This window comes from Dipodomys merriami, unplaced genomic scaffold, assembly GCF_024711535.1.
Source record: "Dipodomys merriami isolate MVZ:Mamm:240054 unplaced genomic scaffold, mDipMer1.0.p SCAF_92, whole genome shotgun sequence".
Taxonomy (NCBI): domain Eukaryota; kingdom Metazoa; phylum Chordata; class Mammalia; order Rodentia; family Heteromyidae; genus Dipodomys; species Dipodomys merriami.
Window position 1 is genome coordinate 1002857 of NW_027206535.1, and position 19487 is coordinate 1022343.

The following is a 19487-nucleotide window of genomic DNA, read 5'->3' on the forward strand; positions in this document are numbered from 1 at the left end:
GGCCGGCAGAGGTGGGGCTGGCCGAGGGCGGAAACGCCGGCGACGCGATTACGAAACCCGTCCGGTGGCGGCCGAGCACACTGCGCCCCCCAGGACTGCCCGGGCACTGCACCGCCGAGGGACGCGGGACCCGGTCCCCGCAGCCCCCGGAGGGGAGCGGGGGCAACTCCGGAAAGGCCTGGACCCGGGCTTGGGCTCCCTGGAGTCCCGCGCCAAGCCGTGCGGGGCGAAACCCTGTGCAGCCCCGAAATCAAGTCCTTCCCCCCGGCCCCCAGCAGAATCCAGAGATCTGCCGAAGCCCCCCACCCCAGCCCCCCAGTCTTTTGTGCGGTGCCCCAAATGGAATGAGACTGGGTTTACTGACCCATTGCAAGGGTGGAGAAGGGGGGGGCGGGGGGTGACAAGGGAGTAGGGATGAGGGGGGGCGATTTTTTTTAAATCTGAGAACCATCTGGTAACCTAAAATGTTAGGAAGAACGGGACATTCCTGCAGTCCATTGTGGTCGAGTGGAGGTTTTTAATCCACAGATGTAAATCAGGACAATTAACTGCTCATTCATTGCACACACACACACACACACACACACACACACACCACCCCGCCACACACACACACACACACACACACACACACACACACACACCACCACCACCACCACCACCACCACCACCACCACCACCACCACCACCACCACCACCACCACCACCACCACCCGGTCAGCAGGAGGGATGCTGGAGAGGCCCAGGAAGAATGGGGTAGACCAATAAGCCGGTGGAGATGCTTTCAGCGCCCCTCCCTCCCCAAAGTGTTCTGGAACCTATCATTTGAATTAGCCGAGTCAGGCTGGGAGCGGGCGGGGAGTCCTCCCGCCCTTCTTAGGAGGGGCTGCATTGCAGGGGGAGACGGAGCTGCAGACTCTGTCACTGAAGGGAGGAGCGAGGAGACAAAGCCGGCAAAGCCCCTACCAGCTTCCTCCTTCTCCAGCCCAGCGCCCGACCCCGGAGCCTCTGAGGCATCCCCTCCATCTTTGGAACTCGCTAGTAATTCATTGATAACAGGTAAATAAATTGAGGAAGGGGGATCTGACTGAAGACCCCCCCAGATAAGATTGGGGTGGGGGAAGTGTTCAAGAAGAGAGAAGGGGGCGCTGTGAACAATAGTATTCACCGATTTAGATCTCTTGACTAAGATCTCTATCCATGCCTTGTTATCATGTACCTAGGCATTAATTTCTAGCAATTTTCAGGTGATTACATCCCGACACTTACCTCCTTATTTCAAGTATCCATTTTCCTATAATTTTTTGTCCTGTGTATTTTCTTCACTCCAGTTCTATCTTCTTTCTCAAGCTATAATTTTTTTTTCTGCCAGTTGCTTGTGGAATCTCTACTCCTATAATCTCTCTAACCTCTACCTCCCTATATCTCCCCCGCTACCTCACCCAACAGTGTTCTATTTGTCTCTGAGAGAATTTGGGTGGGTGGGGTATGGGTTAGAGTAATCCTGACCTTTATTTTTAATAGATCCTTCCCATTGCAAATTTTCCCAGGCAGTTTGAGGTAGGAAAAGTGGGGACCTGTGTGTCAGAGAAAAGTCTCATCTTGTATTGAAATCAGTATAGCCAGAGGGTTTGCAGCTATGAAAAAAACTGGGGGAAGGTTGTGGCTAATAGCAAAATCCAAGCTCAGAAGAGGCACGTGAGATCCGAGAGCTTCCATTCCTCTCCACCCTCGCTCCTATGGTGGCAGCATGACACAGCAAGGCTGTGTGGACTAGGCCTTGAAGGCCCACCAAGGATCTGGACAAAGGGTATTTGAGCATGTCTATATGGTTCAGAGAAAGTATGTCCTTTTAATATGTATATATGTATTAATAGCTCTTAAGAATAGACTGTTTAGAAATTACCTTTGTCTAAAATACCCCACTACATTGAAGGATATTGGGAAGATTCATTGGGCATATATACCATGGAACAAGACACTGTCAAAACTAATAGAAAGATGAGATCATGCATGGTGGAGAATATTGGGAAAGGGAAGCGAGCAGAAAAGGTTGCTTTTACAAAACTGGAGGACTTAGGGATTAATGTTTTCATTACTACTGTCTTTTTTAATAAATAACCTTTGGTATTTAAGCTTCAGTTTTCTGTGTTGTCTTACATTATATTCTTTTTGTTTGTTTTGTCGGTCATGGGGCTTGAACTCTGGGCTTGGGCGCTGCCCCTCAGCTCTTCAGCTCGAAGCAAGTGCTCTACCACTTGAGCCACAGCGTCACTTCCTTACATTATATTCTTAATTTTAATGCACATATGCTTGGGCATCTACCATGTATTCATTCCATGTCTTTGGGTCCATGACATAGCTAGAGATTTTAGTCTTTTTGCATTATGTTTCACAGAATTTCCTTTAGCCTTATTTAGTTTTATTTTTTATTCTTTTGAGATAGGGGCCCGTTATATAGCCATCCTGTCATTATCCTCCTTCCTCAGGATTACCAGTGTGTGCCAGTTCACCTAGCTGTAAGCTTTTTTTTTTTTTTGGGTCCGGTCATGGGGCCTGAACTCTGGGCCTGGGCTCTGTCCCTCAGCACTTCAGCTCAAGGCTAGCACTCTTCCAGTTGAGCCACAGCGCCACTTCCGGCTTTTTTTCTTTTTGCTTATGTGGTGCTGGGGAATCGAACCTGGGGCCTCAAGCATGCAAGGCAAGCACTTTACCACTGAGCCACCTTCCCAGCCCCCCCCTTTTTTTTTTATATTAAACTGCAAGATAGCTCTACCAGGGCTGGGAACGTGGCTTAGCAGTAAGGTGCTTGCCTAGTGGACATGAAGCCCTGGATTCGATTCCTCAGTACCACATAAACGGAAAAAGCCAGAAGTGGCACTGTGGCTCAAGGGTAGAGTGCTAGCCTTGACCAAAAGAAAGCTCAGAGACAGTAAGTACCCAGACCCAGAATTCAAGCCCCAGAACTGGCAAAAAAACAAAAACAAAAACCTCTCCCAAATACTCAGACTGTTCAGACAATTTTTATATATACTATAATTTTAAGAAAAGGAGTTTGTTCAAAAGGTCTTTTCACTTTTCTCAAATTCTAGCTTAGTCTATACTGCCCTTCACATTTTCCCTACACAGGGATAATCATAAGTTTTGAGAATACAGATATAGGGTTATATAAAGCTGTATGCAATTGTATATAATACAAGCAGGACTATATTAAGACTTAAGAGCCCGGCTGGGCGCCAGTGGTTCACCCCTGTAATCCTAGCTACTCAGGCGGCTGAGATCTGAGGATCACGGTTCAAAGCCAGCCCAGGCAGCAAAGTCCTTGAGACTTATCTCCAATAAACAACCAGAAAACTGGAAGTGGTGCTGTGTCTCAAGTGATAGACCCCTTGCCTCGAGCTGAAGAGCTGAGGGACAGTTCCAGGCCCAGAGTTCAAACCCCACGACCAACAAAAAAAAAAAAAAAAAAAATATGAGCTGGGTGCCGGTGGCTCACACCTGTAATCCTAGCTACTTAGGAAGCTGAGATCTGAGGATTGCAGTTCAAAGCCAGCCCGGGCAGGAAAGACTTTTTTTTTCTTTTTTCTTTTTCTTTTTTGTCGATCGTGTGGTGTGGCTTTAACTCTGGGCTTGAACTCTGGGTAGGCTAGTGCTTTACCACTGGAGTCACAGTGCCACGTCAGGCTTTTTCTGCTTATGTGGTGCTGAGGAATCAAACCCAGGGCCTCATGTATGCGAGGTAAGCACTCTACCACTGAGCCACTTTCCCAGCCTGAGCTACCTTCCCAACCCCAGAAAGACTCATCTCCAATTAACCAACCACCAGAAAACTGGAACTGGTGCTGTGGTTCAAGTGGTAGAGCACTGGCTTGAGCTGAAGAGCTGAGGGACAGTGCCCAGGCCCAGAGTTCAAGCCCCACAAACAACAACAACAACAACAAAAGCCAGATAACTAGGGGAAAAAACAAATATAGTAAACAATCCCAATAGAATCCATTGTTTATTCCTAAAGCCTACTTTTTAGGATCTCTGTACTCCCAGTTCAAAATTGGCATTGGTTGATTAATAGGTATAACCTTTTCTTTTTCTTTTTGCTCACTTTCTATGCTCATGTCTCTGCAAATTACTGTGGAGATGATCAGAGATGAGTGTCATAGGATGATCTCACCTTTCCAACCTACTCCCCCATCCTGAATCACTTTCCTTTTAAGAGCTTGTCTGCTGAGTAATGATCAGTTCCCAGGGTTTATTTTGGAGTTTGAAACTGTGTGTGTGTGTGTGTGTGTGTGTGTGTGTGTGTGTGTGTGTGTGTGTGTGTGTGTGTGTGTGTGTGTGTGTGTGTGTGTGTGTGTGTGTGTGTGTGTGTGTGTGTGTGTGTGTGTGTGTTTTAGACAAGGCTATGTAAACCAGCCTGGCCTGGAATTTGCTATGTAGCCCAACCTGGCTTTAAACATGCTCTTCTTACTTCAGCCTCCCTCCTGATTGCTGGGATTACAGGCTGTGTCACCATACCTAACTCAGCAATTCAGAATGTGGTTTTTGTTTTGTGTTTGTGCTGGTACTTGGGCTTGAACTCAGGGCCTGTCCCTTAACTCTCTCACTCAAGGCTAGTGTTATGCTAGTTTAGTCACAGCTCCAATTCCAGCTTTTTGGTGATTAACTGGAAATAAGCATCTTAAGGACTTTACTGCCTGGTATAGCTATAAACCCTAATCCTCAAATCTTAGCCCTTTTGAGCAGCTAGGATTATAGTCTTGAACCACTAGCACCTGGTTTGTTTTGTTCTTTGGGAAAGGGTCTTGCTATGGAACATTGGCTGGGCTGGAACTCGACATGTAGCCCTTATTAGCCTTCTCCCTTTGCTTCCCAATTACTGGAATTATAGGCATGTATTACCTCACAGGCAACTAGGATTCTGGTGACACACCCTTTAATCCTACTTGGAAGGCTGAGGCAGGAGAATCACAAACTCAAGGCTTGCTTGCCTAACTTTTTAGGTGTAGATCCTATAAATAAATAAGTCAATCTAGTCTACCCACCCAGCACTCCTAAAATCTCTACACTCTCGCAGATCATTGTGTTGTGTTCTAAATTAAAGGATTTCTTTTCCCACTTATAAACAGACATTTCATATTATATGGAAGCATTTTGGAACCTACTTAAGGCCACTATTTAGACGTCTTGGGCTTGGTGAGAGCCCATGGAGTGTGCTGGAGAAAAAGCTTTTTCAAACTTAGGGTTCTATTTTTGGAGGCAGCGGAATGTTCTTTCTGCTCCTTTAGGAACATTTCAACTAAAGCTTCTTACCCCTTTCCTTGGCTAGTAAGCAACAGGGTGGAAGCTCCAGGGAGCTATAGTAGTCATAGAACATCGGGCAGGGCACAGATAGGATGAACAGAAAAGGTGATAGAAGGCCGGGCGCTGGTGGCTCACGCCTGTAATCCTAACTACTTAGGAGGCTGAGATCTGAGAATCTAGGTTCAAAGCCAGCCCATGCAGGAGAGACTGTGAAACTCTCCAATAAACCACCAAAAAGACCCCAGAAGTAGCACTGTGGCTCAAGTGGTAGAGTGCTACCCTTGAGCTGAAGAGCTGAGAGACAGAGCCCAGGTCCAGAGTTCAAGCTCCCAAACCAACAACAACAACAATAACAAAAAGGAAAAATATATAATTTTGTTACAATATTTTCTTCCAACCTAAACTTTACTTCCTTAAATAATATTTCCAGTTAATTTGCTAGGGATACTCTAGCACTAGGATAAAAGAACCTATTGTAACATAGAAAATTTTTTCTTGCACTGGATTTTGGTCTGAAAGAAAGCAGTTTACAGGCTGGGAATGTGACTTAGTGGTAGAGTGCTTACCTAGTATGCATGAAGCCCTGGGGTTCCATTCCTCAGTACCACATAAACAGAAAAAGCCAGAAGTGGAGCTGTGGCTAAAGTGCTAGCCTTGAGCAAAAAGAAGCTCAGGAGCAGTGACCAGGTTCTGAGTTTTGCCATGACTGGCAAAAAGAAAAAAAAAAAAAGAAAAGAAAAGAAAAAAAAAAGAAGAAAGTAGTTTACAGAGAAACCAAGACTTTGCTGTGTAGTAAGTAATAGGTGAGAGTTGGCAAAGTATTTATGGTCTTAAATAGTGAAGGAAAATTAATCAGCAGCCTTGAATGTCTTTTTCTGCCAAGTCTAGCACCTGTAGTACTCAGAAAATAGACTGGGAAAGTTTACCCTCAGGGAAACTTTTAATCTATTCAAGGAGATAAGACCATCCTATAAACACATAACCATTATCTGTAATCATAAATGAAGTCAGGTAAAACTCTCCAGAGGAGGGAGATGCAGGGGGGAGTAGCGTAGACAGAGCTGAGTAAGTTAATGGAAGCTGTTCTGGAAGAGATGAGTTAATAGTAGGGTTTAGAAGAAGGAAAATACAAAGCAGAATGTTATAGAAGCCTTGTGTAGTGCTAGAGCAAGGCCCTTGGTTTGAACATTGTGCCACCTGAAAAAAATTATTTGTAGCTGAGTGCTGGTAGCTCATGCCTGTAATCCTAACTACTCAGGAGGCTGAGATCTGAGGATCCCAGTTTAAGCCAGCCTGGGCAGGAAAGTCCTGAAACTCTTATCTCCAATAAACTACTCAGAAGCTGGAAATGGTGCTGTGGCTCAAGTGGTAGAGTGCTAGCCTTGAATACAAAGAGGCTCAGGGACAGCACACAAGCCAAGTTCAAGCCCCAGGACCTACAAAAAACCAAAAACCAAAAAGTTACTTGTAAATACCAAGAGTTAGAGATTTCTCTAAGGACCTAAATAGAGCCTTAAAAAATTGGGAAGTAGGGCTGGGAAGATGGCTCAGTGGTAGAGCGCTTGCCTTGCGTGCATGAGGCCCTGGGTTCAATTCCTCAGCACCACATAAGCAAAAAGAAAAAAGCTGGAAGTAGTGCTGTGGCTCAAGTGGTAGAGCGCTAGCCTTGAGCTGAAGAGCTGAGAGACAGTGCCCAGGCCCAGAGTTCAGGCCCCACAACTGGACCCCACCCCCCCAAAAAAATTGGGAAGTATTTTAAGGTAGAAGAGTGGAGGAGTTGAACAAGACAATGAGCATAAGTACAATTAGTAGACGCTGTACTATTGCTAGGAAGAGAGGAAACAGATTTTAGAACTTAAAAATCAGATCCAAGATAAACAATCCAGTAGTCAGTAAATAAATCATACCAATATAGGAAAAGTTAGGAAATGATAGAAAATAATAGAAGAAAAGTTCCTGTTTGAGGATCTTGGATTACTTATAGAGATAAGTAGGGAGTGTGGAAACTCTTTTTTTGTTTTTTTGGGTCCAGTCGTGGGGCCTGAACTCTGGGCCAGGGTGCTGTCCCTCAGCTCTTCAGCTCAAGGCTAGCGCTCTACCACTTGAGCCACAGCACCACTTCTGGCTTTTTTTTTTCTTTTTTCTTATGTGATGCTGAGGAATCAAACCCAGGGCCTCATGCATGCAAGGTAAGCGCTCTACCACTGAGCCACCTTCCCAGCCCCTGGAAACTTTTTTTTTTTTTTTTTTTGTCGGTCGTGGGGCTTGAACTCTGGGCCTGGGCACTGTCCCTCAGCTCTTCAGCTCAAGGCGAGTGCTCTACCACTTGAGCTACAGCGCAACTTCCGGTTTTCTGGTGGTTTATTGGAGATAGGAGTCTCACGGTCTCTCCTGCCCGGGCTGGCTTTGAACCGTGATCCTCAGATTTCAGCCTCCTGAGTAGCTAGGATTACAGGCGTGAGCCACCAGCGCCTGGCCCTGGAAACTTTTTATATATGTGCCAGTCTTGGGACTTGAACTCAGGGCCTAGGTACTGTCTCTTAGCAAGCACTCTATCACTTTGAATCACAGCTCCATTTCTGACTTTTTGGTGTTTAATTGAAGATTAGAGGCTCATGGACTTTCCTGTCCAGGCTGGCTTCAAATCATAATCCTCAGATCTCAGCCTTCTGAATAGCTAAGATCACAGGTGTGAGCCACCAGTGCCCAGCTGGGGATGCGGAATTTGAGTATGGAAAGACCAGGGAGTTTTATCAATAAGAATAACAAGCGGTTTCTTCCTAGGAAGCTATGAGGGATCCTGTGAGCAGCCAATACAGCTCCTTTCTTTTCTGGAGGATGCCCATCCCAGAACTGGATCTGTCAGAGTTGGAGGACCTGGGTCTCTCCGATACATCTACCTACAAGATCAAAGACAGCGGCCCTGGCAAAGTAACCGGACAAGCAACTGCAGCAGATCAGGAGAAAAGCCCTGAAGGTGATAGTCTCCTTGAATACAGCACCTTCAACTTCTGGAGAGCTCCCATTGCCAGCATCCACTCCTTTGATTTGGACTTGCTCTAAGGCTAAGACCTCTCCCATGATCTTACCTTTATTGTCTTCCCTTTGAAGTCCTTTCCCATTTCAATCTTGTTCTCTTTTCTCTATTGTGTTGGTGGTGCTGATGAATTTGCCAGTTGAATTGTATCTCTATATTTATTTATTTATTTATTTATTTATTTATTTATTTATTTATTCATTTATTGAATGATCTGTATACTCAAATTCTCTCAAAGGCCTTCACAATGTATAGGGTTCAACCAATGGCGTAGTTGATAACAGGGATTCCTCACACTCCAAACTCCAGGATTATTAATCCTAGAAAAACAGAGTTTATGGAGAAGGTGGGGACTAAAGAGTAGTATAGTAGAGAAAAATGGAGGGTTATTTCATTCCATTTTAGTCAGCGTCAAAGATTACTCACATCTTCCTAATTCCTGCTCTAGGCCAATAAATATTTCCTCAAGGGTGAAAATGTGGAAGTTTCCAGATATTTGCTACAAAACAAGTAGGATTTCTAAAATATTAAGGTAATAAGACTTTTGCTTTTTTGAGTCTGCTCCTTCATACAATACATTTTATTCCAAAAAAAAAATTTGAGGAGAGTTTAATAAAAATGGAGGAAATAATACATCATGGAAAATGAAACTAGGGGAAAATACTGAAACATTTCAGAAATACTGAAGTACTTTCTCGAGAGAACTTAGCTTACTTACTTTACAACTTTGCCCTTATCTCTGTGCTGAAATCTAGAACTGAGGAAAAATATTTTAATTGTTAAAAAGTTACCCTTCCATTAGAACAATTTGTAAAGTTTTGACTCAGTCATGTAACAGAGGGTTTGGTCTTTAATATGTCTCCCCACCTCTCCCTGAATTTTCAATATATAATACTGATCAATGGGTCTCAGGCCCTATACCTTGTTTCCCCTCCCCTTCCAAAATATTGCTGCTGATTTGTGCTGCCATTTACTCATTTATTTAATAAAGACATTAAATCCCAAGGCTGGATTCTTGTTGTCTCTTTCTTCCCACAGGGAAACAGTACACACCCAGAAATTGCTCCTAACTACACACACACACATAGCATATACATTTATCTTTCTAATATTCTGCTTTGAGGAAGAACAATTTGAATAGCATTTATACATTATATGGTGCATTTCAAGTTGAACAGGTAGGTAACAAAAAGTGAGTTCAATTTAAGATTAACATAGTTAAAGTAGAAAGTTCTGCTTGCTTATAGTACCAACAGGTTTGAAGTAGTAATTTTCTTTTTCTTTCTTTTTTTTTTTGGTCCATCCTTGGGGCCTGAACGCTGTCCCTCAGCTCTTCAGCTCAAGGCTAGCGCTCTACCATGTGAGCCACAGTGCCACTTTCAGCTTTTTCTGCTAATGTGGTGCTGAGGAATCAAACCCAGGGCCTCATGCATGCAAGGCAAGCATTCTACCACTGAGCCACATTCTCAGCCCCTCAAGTAGTAATTTTCTTAGGTGCCTAAGAAACTTATTTGATCAAATGTTATGTGCTTCTTTCTTTCTTTCATCAGTTGTGGGGCTTGAACTCTAGGCCTGGGCACTGTCCCTCAGCTCTTCAGCTAAAGGCTAGTGCTCTACCACTTGAACCACAGTGCCACTTCTAGTTTTCTGGATTTATTGAAAATAAATTTATTGGGGGCTGGGAAAGTGGCTCAGTGGTAGAGTGCATGCCTTGCAAGCATGAGGCCCTGGGTTCGATTCCTGAGCACCACATAAACAGAAAAAGCCGGAAGTGGCGCTGTGGCTCCAGTGGTAGAGTGCTAGCCTTGAGCTGAAGAGCTGAGGGACAGCACCCAGACCCAGAGTTCAGGCCCCATGACCGGCAAAAAAAAAAAAAAAGAAAAGAAATTTATTGGAAATTAGAGCTTCACAGAGTTTCCTGCCTGGGCTGGCTTTGAATTGCAATCCTCACACCTCAGCCTCCTGAGTAGCTAGCATTACAGGCATACACCACCGGGCCCTGGCTATGTGCATATTTCTCACCTCATTCCAAAAGACTATTTGGAATTTACAAATAGTTTTTTTCAGGGCTGGGAAGGTGGCTCAGTGGTAGAGTGCTTGCCTAGCATGCATGAAACCCTGGGTTCGATTCCTCAGCAACATATAAACAGAAAAAGTTGGAAGTGACACTGTGGCTCAAGTGCTAGAGCTCTAACCTTGAGCTGATGAGCTGAAGGACAGCACCCAGGCCCAGAATTCAATCCCATGACTGCCAAAAAAAAAAAAAAAAAAAAGCAAATGAAAAATATAGTTTTCCGGGGCTGGGAAGGTGGCTCAGTGGTAGAGTGCTTGCCTTGCATGCATGAGGCCCTGGGTTCGATTCCTCAGCACCACATAAGCAAAAAGAAAAAAAGCCGGAAGTGGCGCTGTGGCTCAAGTGGTAGAGCGCTAGCCTTGAGCTGAAGAGCTGAGGGACAGCGCCCAGGCCCAGAGTTCAGGCCCCACAACGGGACCAAAAAAAAAAAAAATATATAGTTTTCCTACTACATGAAAGGCACAGCCAGACAATAGAATATTCACAGGAATGAGAGAAGAACATAACCCATATGGAAAGTATACTTTTTTCTTTTTTTGTCAGTTGGGATTGAACTCAGGGCCTGGGCACTATCCTTGAGCTTTTACTCAAGAGTAGCTAGCTACCATTTTAAGCCACAGTTCCATGTCTGGCTTTGAGATGGCTAGTTGGAGATTAAAGTCTCATGGAGGGGCTGGGAAGGTGGCTCAGTGGTAGAGTGCTTGCCTCAAATGCATGAGGCCCTGGGGTTCCATTCCTCAGCACCACATCAACAGAAAAAGCAGAAGTGGCGCTGTGACTCAAGAGCATTAACTAACCTTGAGCTGAAGAGCTGAGGAACAGTGCCCAGGCCCAGAGTTCAATCCCCATGACTGACAAAAAAACAAAACAAAAACTGTCATGGAGCCGCGCGCACCAGAAAACCAGAAGTGGAACTGTGGCTAAGTAGTACAGTGCTAGCCTTGAGCAAAGAGCTCAGGCCCTGAGTTCAAACCCCATGACCGACCCCCCCCCCAAAAAAAAAAGAGAACAGAACTTAGAAGGGGAGACTTGTAATATTTCCTAATGTCCACCCTCAACAATCAAATATGTCTACATAGATAGGTACATCCTGGAAGCAGAAAAGGTAAATGACAGGTCCTTTGCTGACTGCTCACGGAAGTCATGGAACTTGTGGAGATGAGGATCGACTATGTAGTAGGTGAAGTGACAAGGAACTTTGAACCCATGGGCCATCCTCTTGCAGGGCCCAGGACAGGCAGGTCTCGGGAGTCCCTGACAGCTTGCTGCAGGGCGCTTCTATGGAGGCTGTACAAGGAAGTGTGTCCCTCAGGCTGCACAGCCTGCCTCACTCGCAAAGCCAGGGATGTCCCGAATACTACCACCCAGGGTTGGGACAAAGAAGGTGTTCCCCCTCAGTCAGCCCTCCCCCTCCCCGCTCCCCCGGGGAGCTCAAAAGACCCCGGGTGGATCTTCCGTGGAGGTTCCCAGGCTCTTGGCGCCAAAATCACCACCGCGGCCCGTCCCCTGCCGGATCTACATTCACGTGAGAGCGTAATCAATAACCCTCCGCCACAGCAAATAGTCCCATCCAGAGGCGACCCTCACGCTCTTTCCCCGGGGCTTAGGCGGCCTCAAGGAGATAAGAAATGAGCCTCGAGGGTGCTTCGTCAGTCCCCTTCCAAGGGAAACGTGAGCCTTCTCTGCAGTTCCCTTCCACAGATTCTTCCGCCGAGGCATTGGCTGCGCCTCCACTTCCGGGACCGCCATTTTGATGCCTCCATTTCTCCACGCGGGGGGGGGGGGAGGCCCCCAAAATATGCATATATGAAAAAAAGCCAAAAAACAAAAAGCAGCCGTCACTGACAGGGAGTCTTAACTAGAGAGAGAAACAGGACCAAACTGGCGGGCTCGGTGACAGCGAAGCTGGCAGCGCCCCGGACGAGGAGGTGAGGGGGAAGAAGAGATGCGTGGAGACGGGAGGGAGGGAGGGCGGGAGAGCGGGAGGGAGGCCAGGGGCGGACTGGACCGGCCGGGGCAAGGACCGCTCCCCAGCCCGGCCCCAGACTGGTGGGGGCCGACCTGCCGACACCCCCCCCCACCCCTCGGGGGAGGGAGACGGAGGAAGGGGATGCAGTGGAGAGGAAGGGGAGGGGACTGGAAGGAGGTGAGGTAGGGGGTGGGTGCAAGACCTGGGGCCGGGGAGCTGGACCGAGGGAAGCCCAAGGACACGGAGGTGACCACTAGAGGGCGGCGCGGAGCAGGCCAGGCCGGAGGGGCGGGGTGGGGGCTGCAGGGGCTCCCACCTTAGTGCTCCCGGATGCATACACTGACCCTCCTCTTTTGCTACGAAAATCTAGGTGTGAAGCAGTGAGGGGGTTGTGATAGAGGAGCAGACGGAGACCCCTTACGCTCTGGTTTCAGGAATAATTTGAGCATTTAGCCAGCTCTGTAATCTGAACCCGAGCGATCCTGGCCCCACCCTCAGTGCTTGCACAGTTGTTTGTGCAGCTAGCCGCCCAGTGGGAACTTACACAGCTGCAAAAAAAAAAAAAAAAAAAGTCGTTTCCATGGATTCTGCAATTGTTTCCCCTCTCTAATTTTCTCCTATTCTTACAGATTTCCTTGAACCATCACTCTGTTCTTCTCCCTCGTCCCATAAAGGTTCTTTTCTACTGTCTTCTGTCTGTCTCACCATCTATTGAAAAGGACATTCTGCAGTCTACCTTGAACAATTTTAACTATTTTTTTGATGATCTGTAACCATATTTTCATGGTACCATTCGATCCACCCTAGACCAGGAGAGATTATCTTTTCTTTTTTCTTTTTTTTTTGACCAGTCATGGGGCCTCAACTCTGGGCCTGGGCACTGCACTGTCCCTCAGCTCTTCAGCTCAAGGCTAGTGCTTTACCACTCGAGCTATAGCATCATTTCTGGCCTTTTCTGCTTATGTGGTGCTGAGGAATGGAACCCAGGGCCTCATGCATGCAAGGCAAGCACTCTACCACTGAGCCACCTTCCCAGCCTGAGAGATGATCTTTAACAACATTTTCCAACGCGTTTTTGATAAAGACAACTATCTTACTCCAAGTTATTATGTAAACAAAAGTAATTACTCTTTGATAATAGAGTGCTGTGTTGGCTCAAATACTTCATAGTTATTAAAACACACTTACTGGAAGTTCTTGTGTTTTTATTAGGGAGGTGGAATGGGTGCTTTGTGCTTTGTTATTTTATTCACAGGACCTATGAGGCAGGGCTAGGGGTAGAGATAGCTCAGTGGTAGCTTGTAGTGCTTTCCTGAGGCCCTTGACTCAATCACCAGAATGGGTGGGGGAGGACAGAGAGAGGGGAGAATGCTACACATTACACCAAGTGGTTTATTTATTTATTTATTTATTTATTTATTTTTGCTAGTCCTGGGGTTTGAACTCAGGGCCTGGGCTCTGTCCCTGAGTGCCTCTGTGGTCAGGGCTACCACAGCACCACTTTCAGCTTTTTCTGTTTATGTGGTACTGAGAAATCGAACCCAGGGTTTCATGCAGGTTAGGCAAGTACTCTACCACTAAGCCACATTCCTGGCCCAGGTTTTATTTATTTTTTATTTTTTGTTTTGTTGGTCGTGGGGTTTCAACTCAGTATGGGCCGTGTCCCTCAGCTCTTCAATTCAAGGCTAGTGCTCTACCATTTGAGCCACAGTGCTACTTCCGGCTTTTTCTGCTTATGTGGTGCTGAGGAATTGAATCCAGGGCCTCATGCATGTGAGGCAAGTACTCTACCACTGAGCCACCTTCACAGTCCCTTGTTTTCTTATTTGATAGAAGTGAAAGTAAATCCACTAAAGGAAAATGTTTTCTATTTGTTAGTAAAATTGTCTAGATTTTTCTCTTGAGATAGGGTACTGGGAGAATGACTGGGAGAGTCCCACTGCCCCCAACATTATTACTTAAAAATGCATTTTACTTTTACTTCAGATAGGTACTTCAGGTTAAATCCAGAGTAACTTAGCCAGTTGCCAGTAGTTCATACCTATAATCTTAGTTACTCAGAAGACTGAGATCTGACAATCCAAGGTTCAAGGCCAGCCTGGGCAGACAAATCTTCACCATTCTTATCTTCAGTTAACCAGGGAAAAGACAAGCCAAATGGCAAAGCACTCAGAGCCCTAGGCCCTCAGTTTACACACACACACACACACACACACACACACACACACACACACACACACACACACACACACACACACACACACACACACACACACACACACACACACACACACACACACACCCCCAAAAAGACAAAACAAAAAAACAACCCCATTACTTGGAGGGCACTGGTGGCTCACATCTGTAATTCTAGCTACTTAGGAGGCTGAGATTTGAAGCCAGCCTAGACAGGAAAACCCATGAGACTCTTATCTCCCAATTAATTACTAGAAAACTGGAAGTGGCCCAGTGATAGAGTGCTAGCTTTGAGCACAAAAGCTTAGGGACAGCTCCAAGGCCTAGAGTTCAAGCCCCACGACCAACAAAAAAAGGTTACCCAGTAACTTGGGAAAGAGCAAGAAAAGAACACATTTCTAAGATGCTCTTTTATACCAGGGTGATGGACATAAGGGCCTATTTACATTCTAACTTCAAAGTTTAATTATATCTCTGTATAGGCTTCCCAGCTGGGCACAATGGTTTATGCTTGTAATCTTAGCTGCTTGGGAGGTAGAGATCAGAAGAATGATTTGAGGCCAAGTAGGGTGTGGTGGTGTTCATTTGTAATCCTCACCTGTGAGGGTGGCATAAAATAGGATCACAGTCCAAGCTGTCCACAGGAAGAAATGTGAGGCCCTACTTGAAAAGCAACTAAATCAAAAAGGGTTGGCTCAGGTGGTAGAGTTCCTGTCTAGAAAGCACAAGGCCCTGAGTTCAAATCCTAGTAATACAAAGGAAAAAAAAGTCTTTTTCATGGCTTAAAGAATGAGATTGCAGATGAGTTTTGTGGCACAAGCTTGTACAGCACTTAAGAGAAGCAAAAGGGATTAAGAGTTGCCTTCATATAGGTACTTAGTGCTTTTTTTTGTTGTTGGTCGCGGATCTTGAACTCTGGGTCTGGGTGCTGTCCCTTAGCTCTTCAGCTCAAGGCGAGCACTCTACCACTGGAGCCACAGTGCCACTTCCAGTTTTCTGGTGATTAATTGGAGATAAGAGTCACATGGACTTTCCTGCTAAGGCTGGCTTTGAACCATGATCCTCAGATATCAGCCTCCCGAGTAGCTAGGATTGCAGACGTGAGCCACCAGTGCCTGGCGATAGTGCTTTTTAAAACTCGTATGTATGGATCAGTTGGTACACTGCTAGCCAATGAATAAATGTAGCAGCAGGTACTCACTTTGAGTCCCAGTCTTGGGCCTGAAAGAAAATGATCTCCTCCCTCCCCAGTCCTAGGGCTTAAACTCTGGGTCTGGGCACTGTCTCTGCACTCCTTTTGTTTAAGTCTAGTGCTCTACCACTTTGAGCCACAGCACCACTTCTGGCTTTTTCTGTGATTAATTGGGGATAAGAGTCTCCTAGGCAGGTGCCAATGGCTAACACCTGTAATCCTAGCAACTCAGGAGGCTGAGACCTGAGGATCGCAGTTCAAAGCCAGCCCAGGCAGGAAAATCTGTGAGACACTTATCTACATTTAACCACCTGAAAACCAGAAGTGGCACTGTGGCTCAAGTGGTAGAGTGCTCACCTTGAGCTGAAGAGCTGAGGGACAGGGCCCAGGCCCACAGTCCAAGCCCAATGACTGACCAAAAAAAAAGAAAAAAGTCTCATGGACTTTCCTACCCAGGTTGGCTTTGAACTGTGATCCTCAGATCTTAGCCTCCTGAGTAGTAGTAAGATTATAGGTGTAAGCTATGGGTGCCCAGCTAAAAGATACTATTTGGGGGTCCGGTCGTGGGGCCTGAACTCTGGGCCTGGGCGCTGTCCCTCAGCTCTTCAGCTCAAGGCTAGTGCTCTACCACTTGAGCCATAGTACTACTTCTGGCTTTTTTCTTTTTGCTTGTGTGGTGCTGAGGAATCGAACCCAAGGCCTCGTGCATGCAAGGCAAGTGCTCTACCACTGAGCCACCTTCCCAGCACTAAAAGATGCTATTTGTAAGTCAGATATCACTACCACTAAATGGCAACTGATCTAAATATGACCTCTCTCTGTCTCCACCCCAACCCCCTCCCCCCCCCCGGCACATATGCCACCTTGGGGCTTGAACTCTGGGGGCTTGGGTGCTGTCCCTCAGCTCTTCTGCTCAAGGCAAGTGCTCTACCCCTTAAGCCACAGCATCACTGGAGATAAGAGTCTCATAGATTTTCCTGCCCGGGCTGGCTTTTAACTGTGATCCTCAGATCTCAGCCTCCTGAGTATCTAGGATTACAGGCGTGAGCCACTACTGCCCGACTTCTTTATTTGTTTGTGTGTTGGTCCTGGGGTTTGAACTCAGGGCCTGAGCACTGTCCTTGAGTTCTGTTGAAGCTGAAGACTAGAGTTCTAGCCTGGGAAGGTAGCTCAGTGGTAGAGTGCTTACCTAGCATGCATGAGGCCCTGGGTTCGATTCCTCAGCACCACATAAGCAAAAAGAAAAAAGCCAGAAGTGGTGCTGTGGCTCAAGTGGTAGAGTGCTAGCCTTGAGCTGAGGGACAGCACCCAGAGTTCAGGCCCCACGACTGGACCCCCCCCCCAAAAAAAAAAAAAAAAAAAAAGACTAGAGTTCTACCACTTTAGCCACAGCTCTACTTCTAGCTTTTTTGTTGTTGTTGTTGTTCATTTTATAAATAAGAGTATCACAGACATTTCTGTTTGGGCTGCCCTTGAACTAGGATTACAGGCATAAACCACTGTTGGCTGACTGCCCTGGAAGTCTTGATCCTAGGTTGCAAGAATTACAGGCATCCACAGTTATATTCAGCTGTTTTTTTTTTTTTGTTGTTGTTGTTGTTGTTTTAAGACAATTTTCTTAATTATCAAAATGATCCTACATGAAATGTCAATTATCATACATGTACAGAGTACAGAGTAGGCATTCAGGTTTGTGTATCAGTTCCTATGCAAATGAATCACTTGACCATCTTCAGCTCATTTAATTGCTTGATGTCTAAACTCTGTGATAGTCATGGTTTTAGAAAACCCATTCCATTCTGGTGCAGAAAGAATGGCAGAGTAGAACAGTACTCATCCACATTGGACATTCTTGCCAAATGGCCCAGGTTGGCCTCTGTCTTCCTTGCCTCCATCTCCCAAACACTGAAATTACAGGCATTTGCTACCACACCCAGCTCTTTAATACCTTTGTCAGATAATTGTAGGTTTGCTTTGATGCTGCATCAAAACTTGAAAAATGGTCTTTTTATTTGTGGTGCTAGCAATCAAACCCAGGGCCCTGCATGCAAGATAAGCACTCCACCACTGGACTACATTTGGTTGTGCGGCCTGAACTCTGGGCCTGGGCGCTGTCCCTCAGCTCTCCATCTCAAGGCTAGTACTCTACCACTTGAGCCACAGTGCTTTTTCTGCTTATGTGGTGCTGAGGAATTGAACCCAGGGCCTCATGCATGAAAGGCAAGCACTCTACCACTGAGCCACCTTCCCAGCCCTGGACTATATTCTGTGCTAGATTTTTCTTTTTTCTTTTTTTTTGGGTCCGGTCGCGGGGACTGAACTCTGGGCCTGGGCGCTGTCCTTCAGCTCTTCAGCTCAAGGCTAGCGCTCTACCATTTGAGCCACAGTGCCACGTCCGCTTTTTTCTTTTGCTTATGTGGTGCTGAGGAATTGAACCCAGGGCCTCAGGCATGCAAGGCAAGCGCTCTACCACTGAGCCACCTTCCCAGCCCCCCTGTGCTAAATTTTTCTTAAAAGTTAGTTACAAGAGGGAAGCGAGGATGAGAGGAGGGGGGACATTATATGTATATATGGACATGTCATATGAACCCCCCCTTGTATAACTTATTTATGCTACTAAAAAAGCAGACAAAATAAAAAGGGAATAAAAATTAGTTGAAATGAGAAATTGGAAATCATATCAATGAACTTTTGTACTCTGTACTCCAAAGCACTTTGTCAACAAGTATTGGTCTTTGGAAAAGCATTGGCTTACAAAATTGTGTAATTCCAAATGTTGATTCATTTCATTTCATTGTACAGTATCAAAAATCACATTACTATCACCACTAATTCTGTCAAAAGTCTTTAGTAGTAAGCTATCAAGCTCATGATGGTAGATTCAAGTTTTCTAAAAAAACATTTTGGGAATTGAGCAGTTTGAACTCAGAGCTTTGTGCTTGCTAGGCGGGTGTTCTACCTCTTGAGTCATACTCCCAGCCTTTTTTCACTATATTTTTCAGATGTGTCTTGTATTTTGCGAGCTAGCCTCAGCTCATGCTCCTCCTACATATGCTTCCCATGTAGTTGTAGCTAGAATCATAGGTACAGGCTACCACACCCTGCTTATTTGTAGAGATAGGTAGTCTCAAAGACTGAAAGAGGTGAGGGTCTCACTAACTCTTTGCCTGAGCTGCCCTTGAAGTCCTGATTTCTACCTCCTAGGTAGTTGCGATTACAGATATGAGCTGCTGCACTGGATTTGGTGTCTTTTTGCTTTGGGCAGTACCGAGGTTTAGGCTCAGGGCCTTGTTGCTCAGGGCTGGCATTCTACTACTTGAACCACAATCTCTAGTCCCTGTTTTTTCTTGACTGTGTTTGAGATAGGTTTATATTTCCTGCCTGGAAATGGGCTTAAACCGAAATTGTATCTACTGTAGGCTTCCCATTGTTTCTGAGATCACAGGCACATGCCAGGGAGTTCAGCTTCGCCCTCAACCCATAGCTTGAGTGAACCTTTCTGCATGTATTGGCTTCAAACCACTGTCCTCCAGATCTTAGTTTCCCACAGGAGCATGTTTTTTGTTTTTTGGGGTTTTTTTTTGGCTGTTACTGAGGCTTGAACTCAGGGTGTAGGCACCATCTCATACTTTCCTACCTGAGTTTCCTGCCTGGCTTTGAACTGGGAGCCTCAGATCTCAGTTTCTTAGTTTCTTAGTTTCTGTTTTCTTTTTCTTTTGTT

At 45.8% G+C, this 19487-nt stretch overlaps 2 protein-coding genes across 4 annotated transcripts in view; both read left to right on the forward strand.

Annotated features, from left to right (window-relative positions):
- Nucleotides 1-865: 865 nt before the first annotated feature.
- On the forward strand, nucleotides 866-9340 carry LOC138821501 (protein AF1q). 2 transcript variants are annotated; one of them, XM_070013796.1, is made up of 2 exons: nucleotides 866-1059; nucleotides 8087-9340. In XM_070013796.1, exon 2 carries the CDS (start codon nucleotides 8089-8091, stop codon nucleotides 8359-8361), a length of 273 nt encoding a protein of 90 aa, XP_069869897.1. In that variant the 5' UTR covers nucleotides 866-1059; nucleotides 8087-8088; the 3' UTR covers nucleotides 8362-9340. The 2 variants fall into 2 exon arrangements, with proteins under 2 accessions (XP_069869897.1, XP_069869896.1); XM_070013795.1 differs by having other exon boundaries at nucleotides 871-1059; nucleotides 8083-9340.
- A 2718-nt stretch (nucleotides 9341-12058) lies between these two features.
- Nucleotides 12059-19487, forward strand: part of LOC138821500 (GA-binding protein subunit beta-2-like) — a 45249-nt gene continuing 37820 nt past the window's right edge. Inside the window, exon 1 of one of the 2 annotated variants that reach the window (XM_070013793.1) lies at nucleotides 12059-12337. The gene's annotated coding sequence lies outside the window, so the exon portion shown is untranslated. The remainder of the gene's footprint in view (nucleotides 12338-19487) is intronic. The other variant, XM_070013794.1, reaches the window with a different exon arrangement.

What these genes read in the sequence shown, in the direction of transcription:
- LOC138821501 (XM_070013796.1), top strand. Translation starts at nt 8,089, where the DNA reads ATGAGGGATCCTGTGAGCAGCCAATACAGCTCCTTTCTTTTCTGGAGG.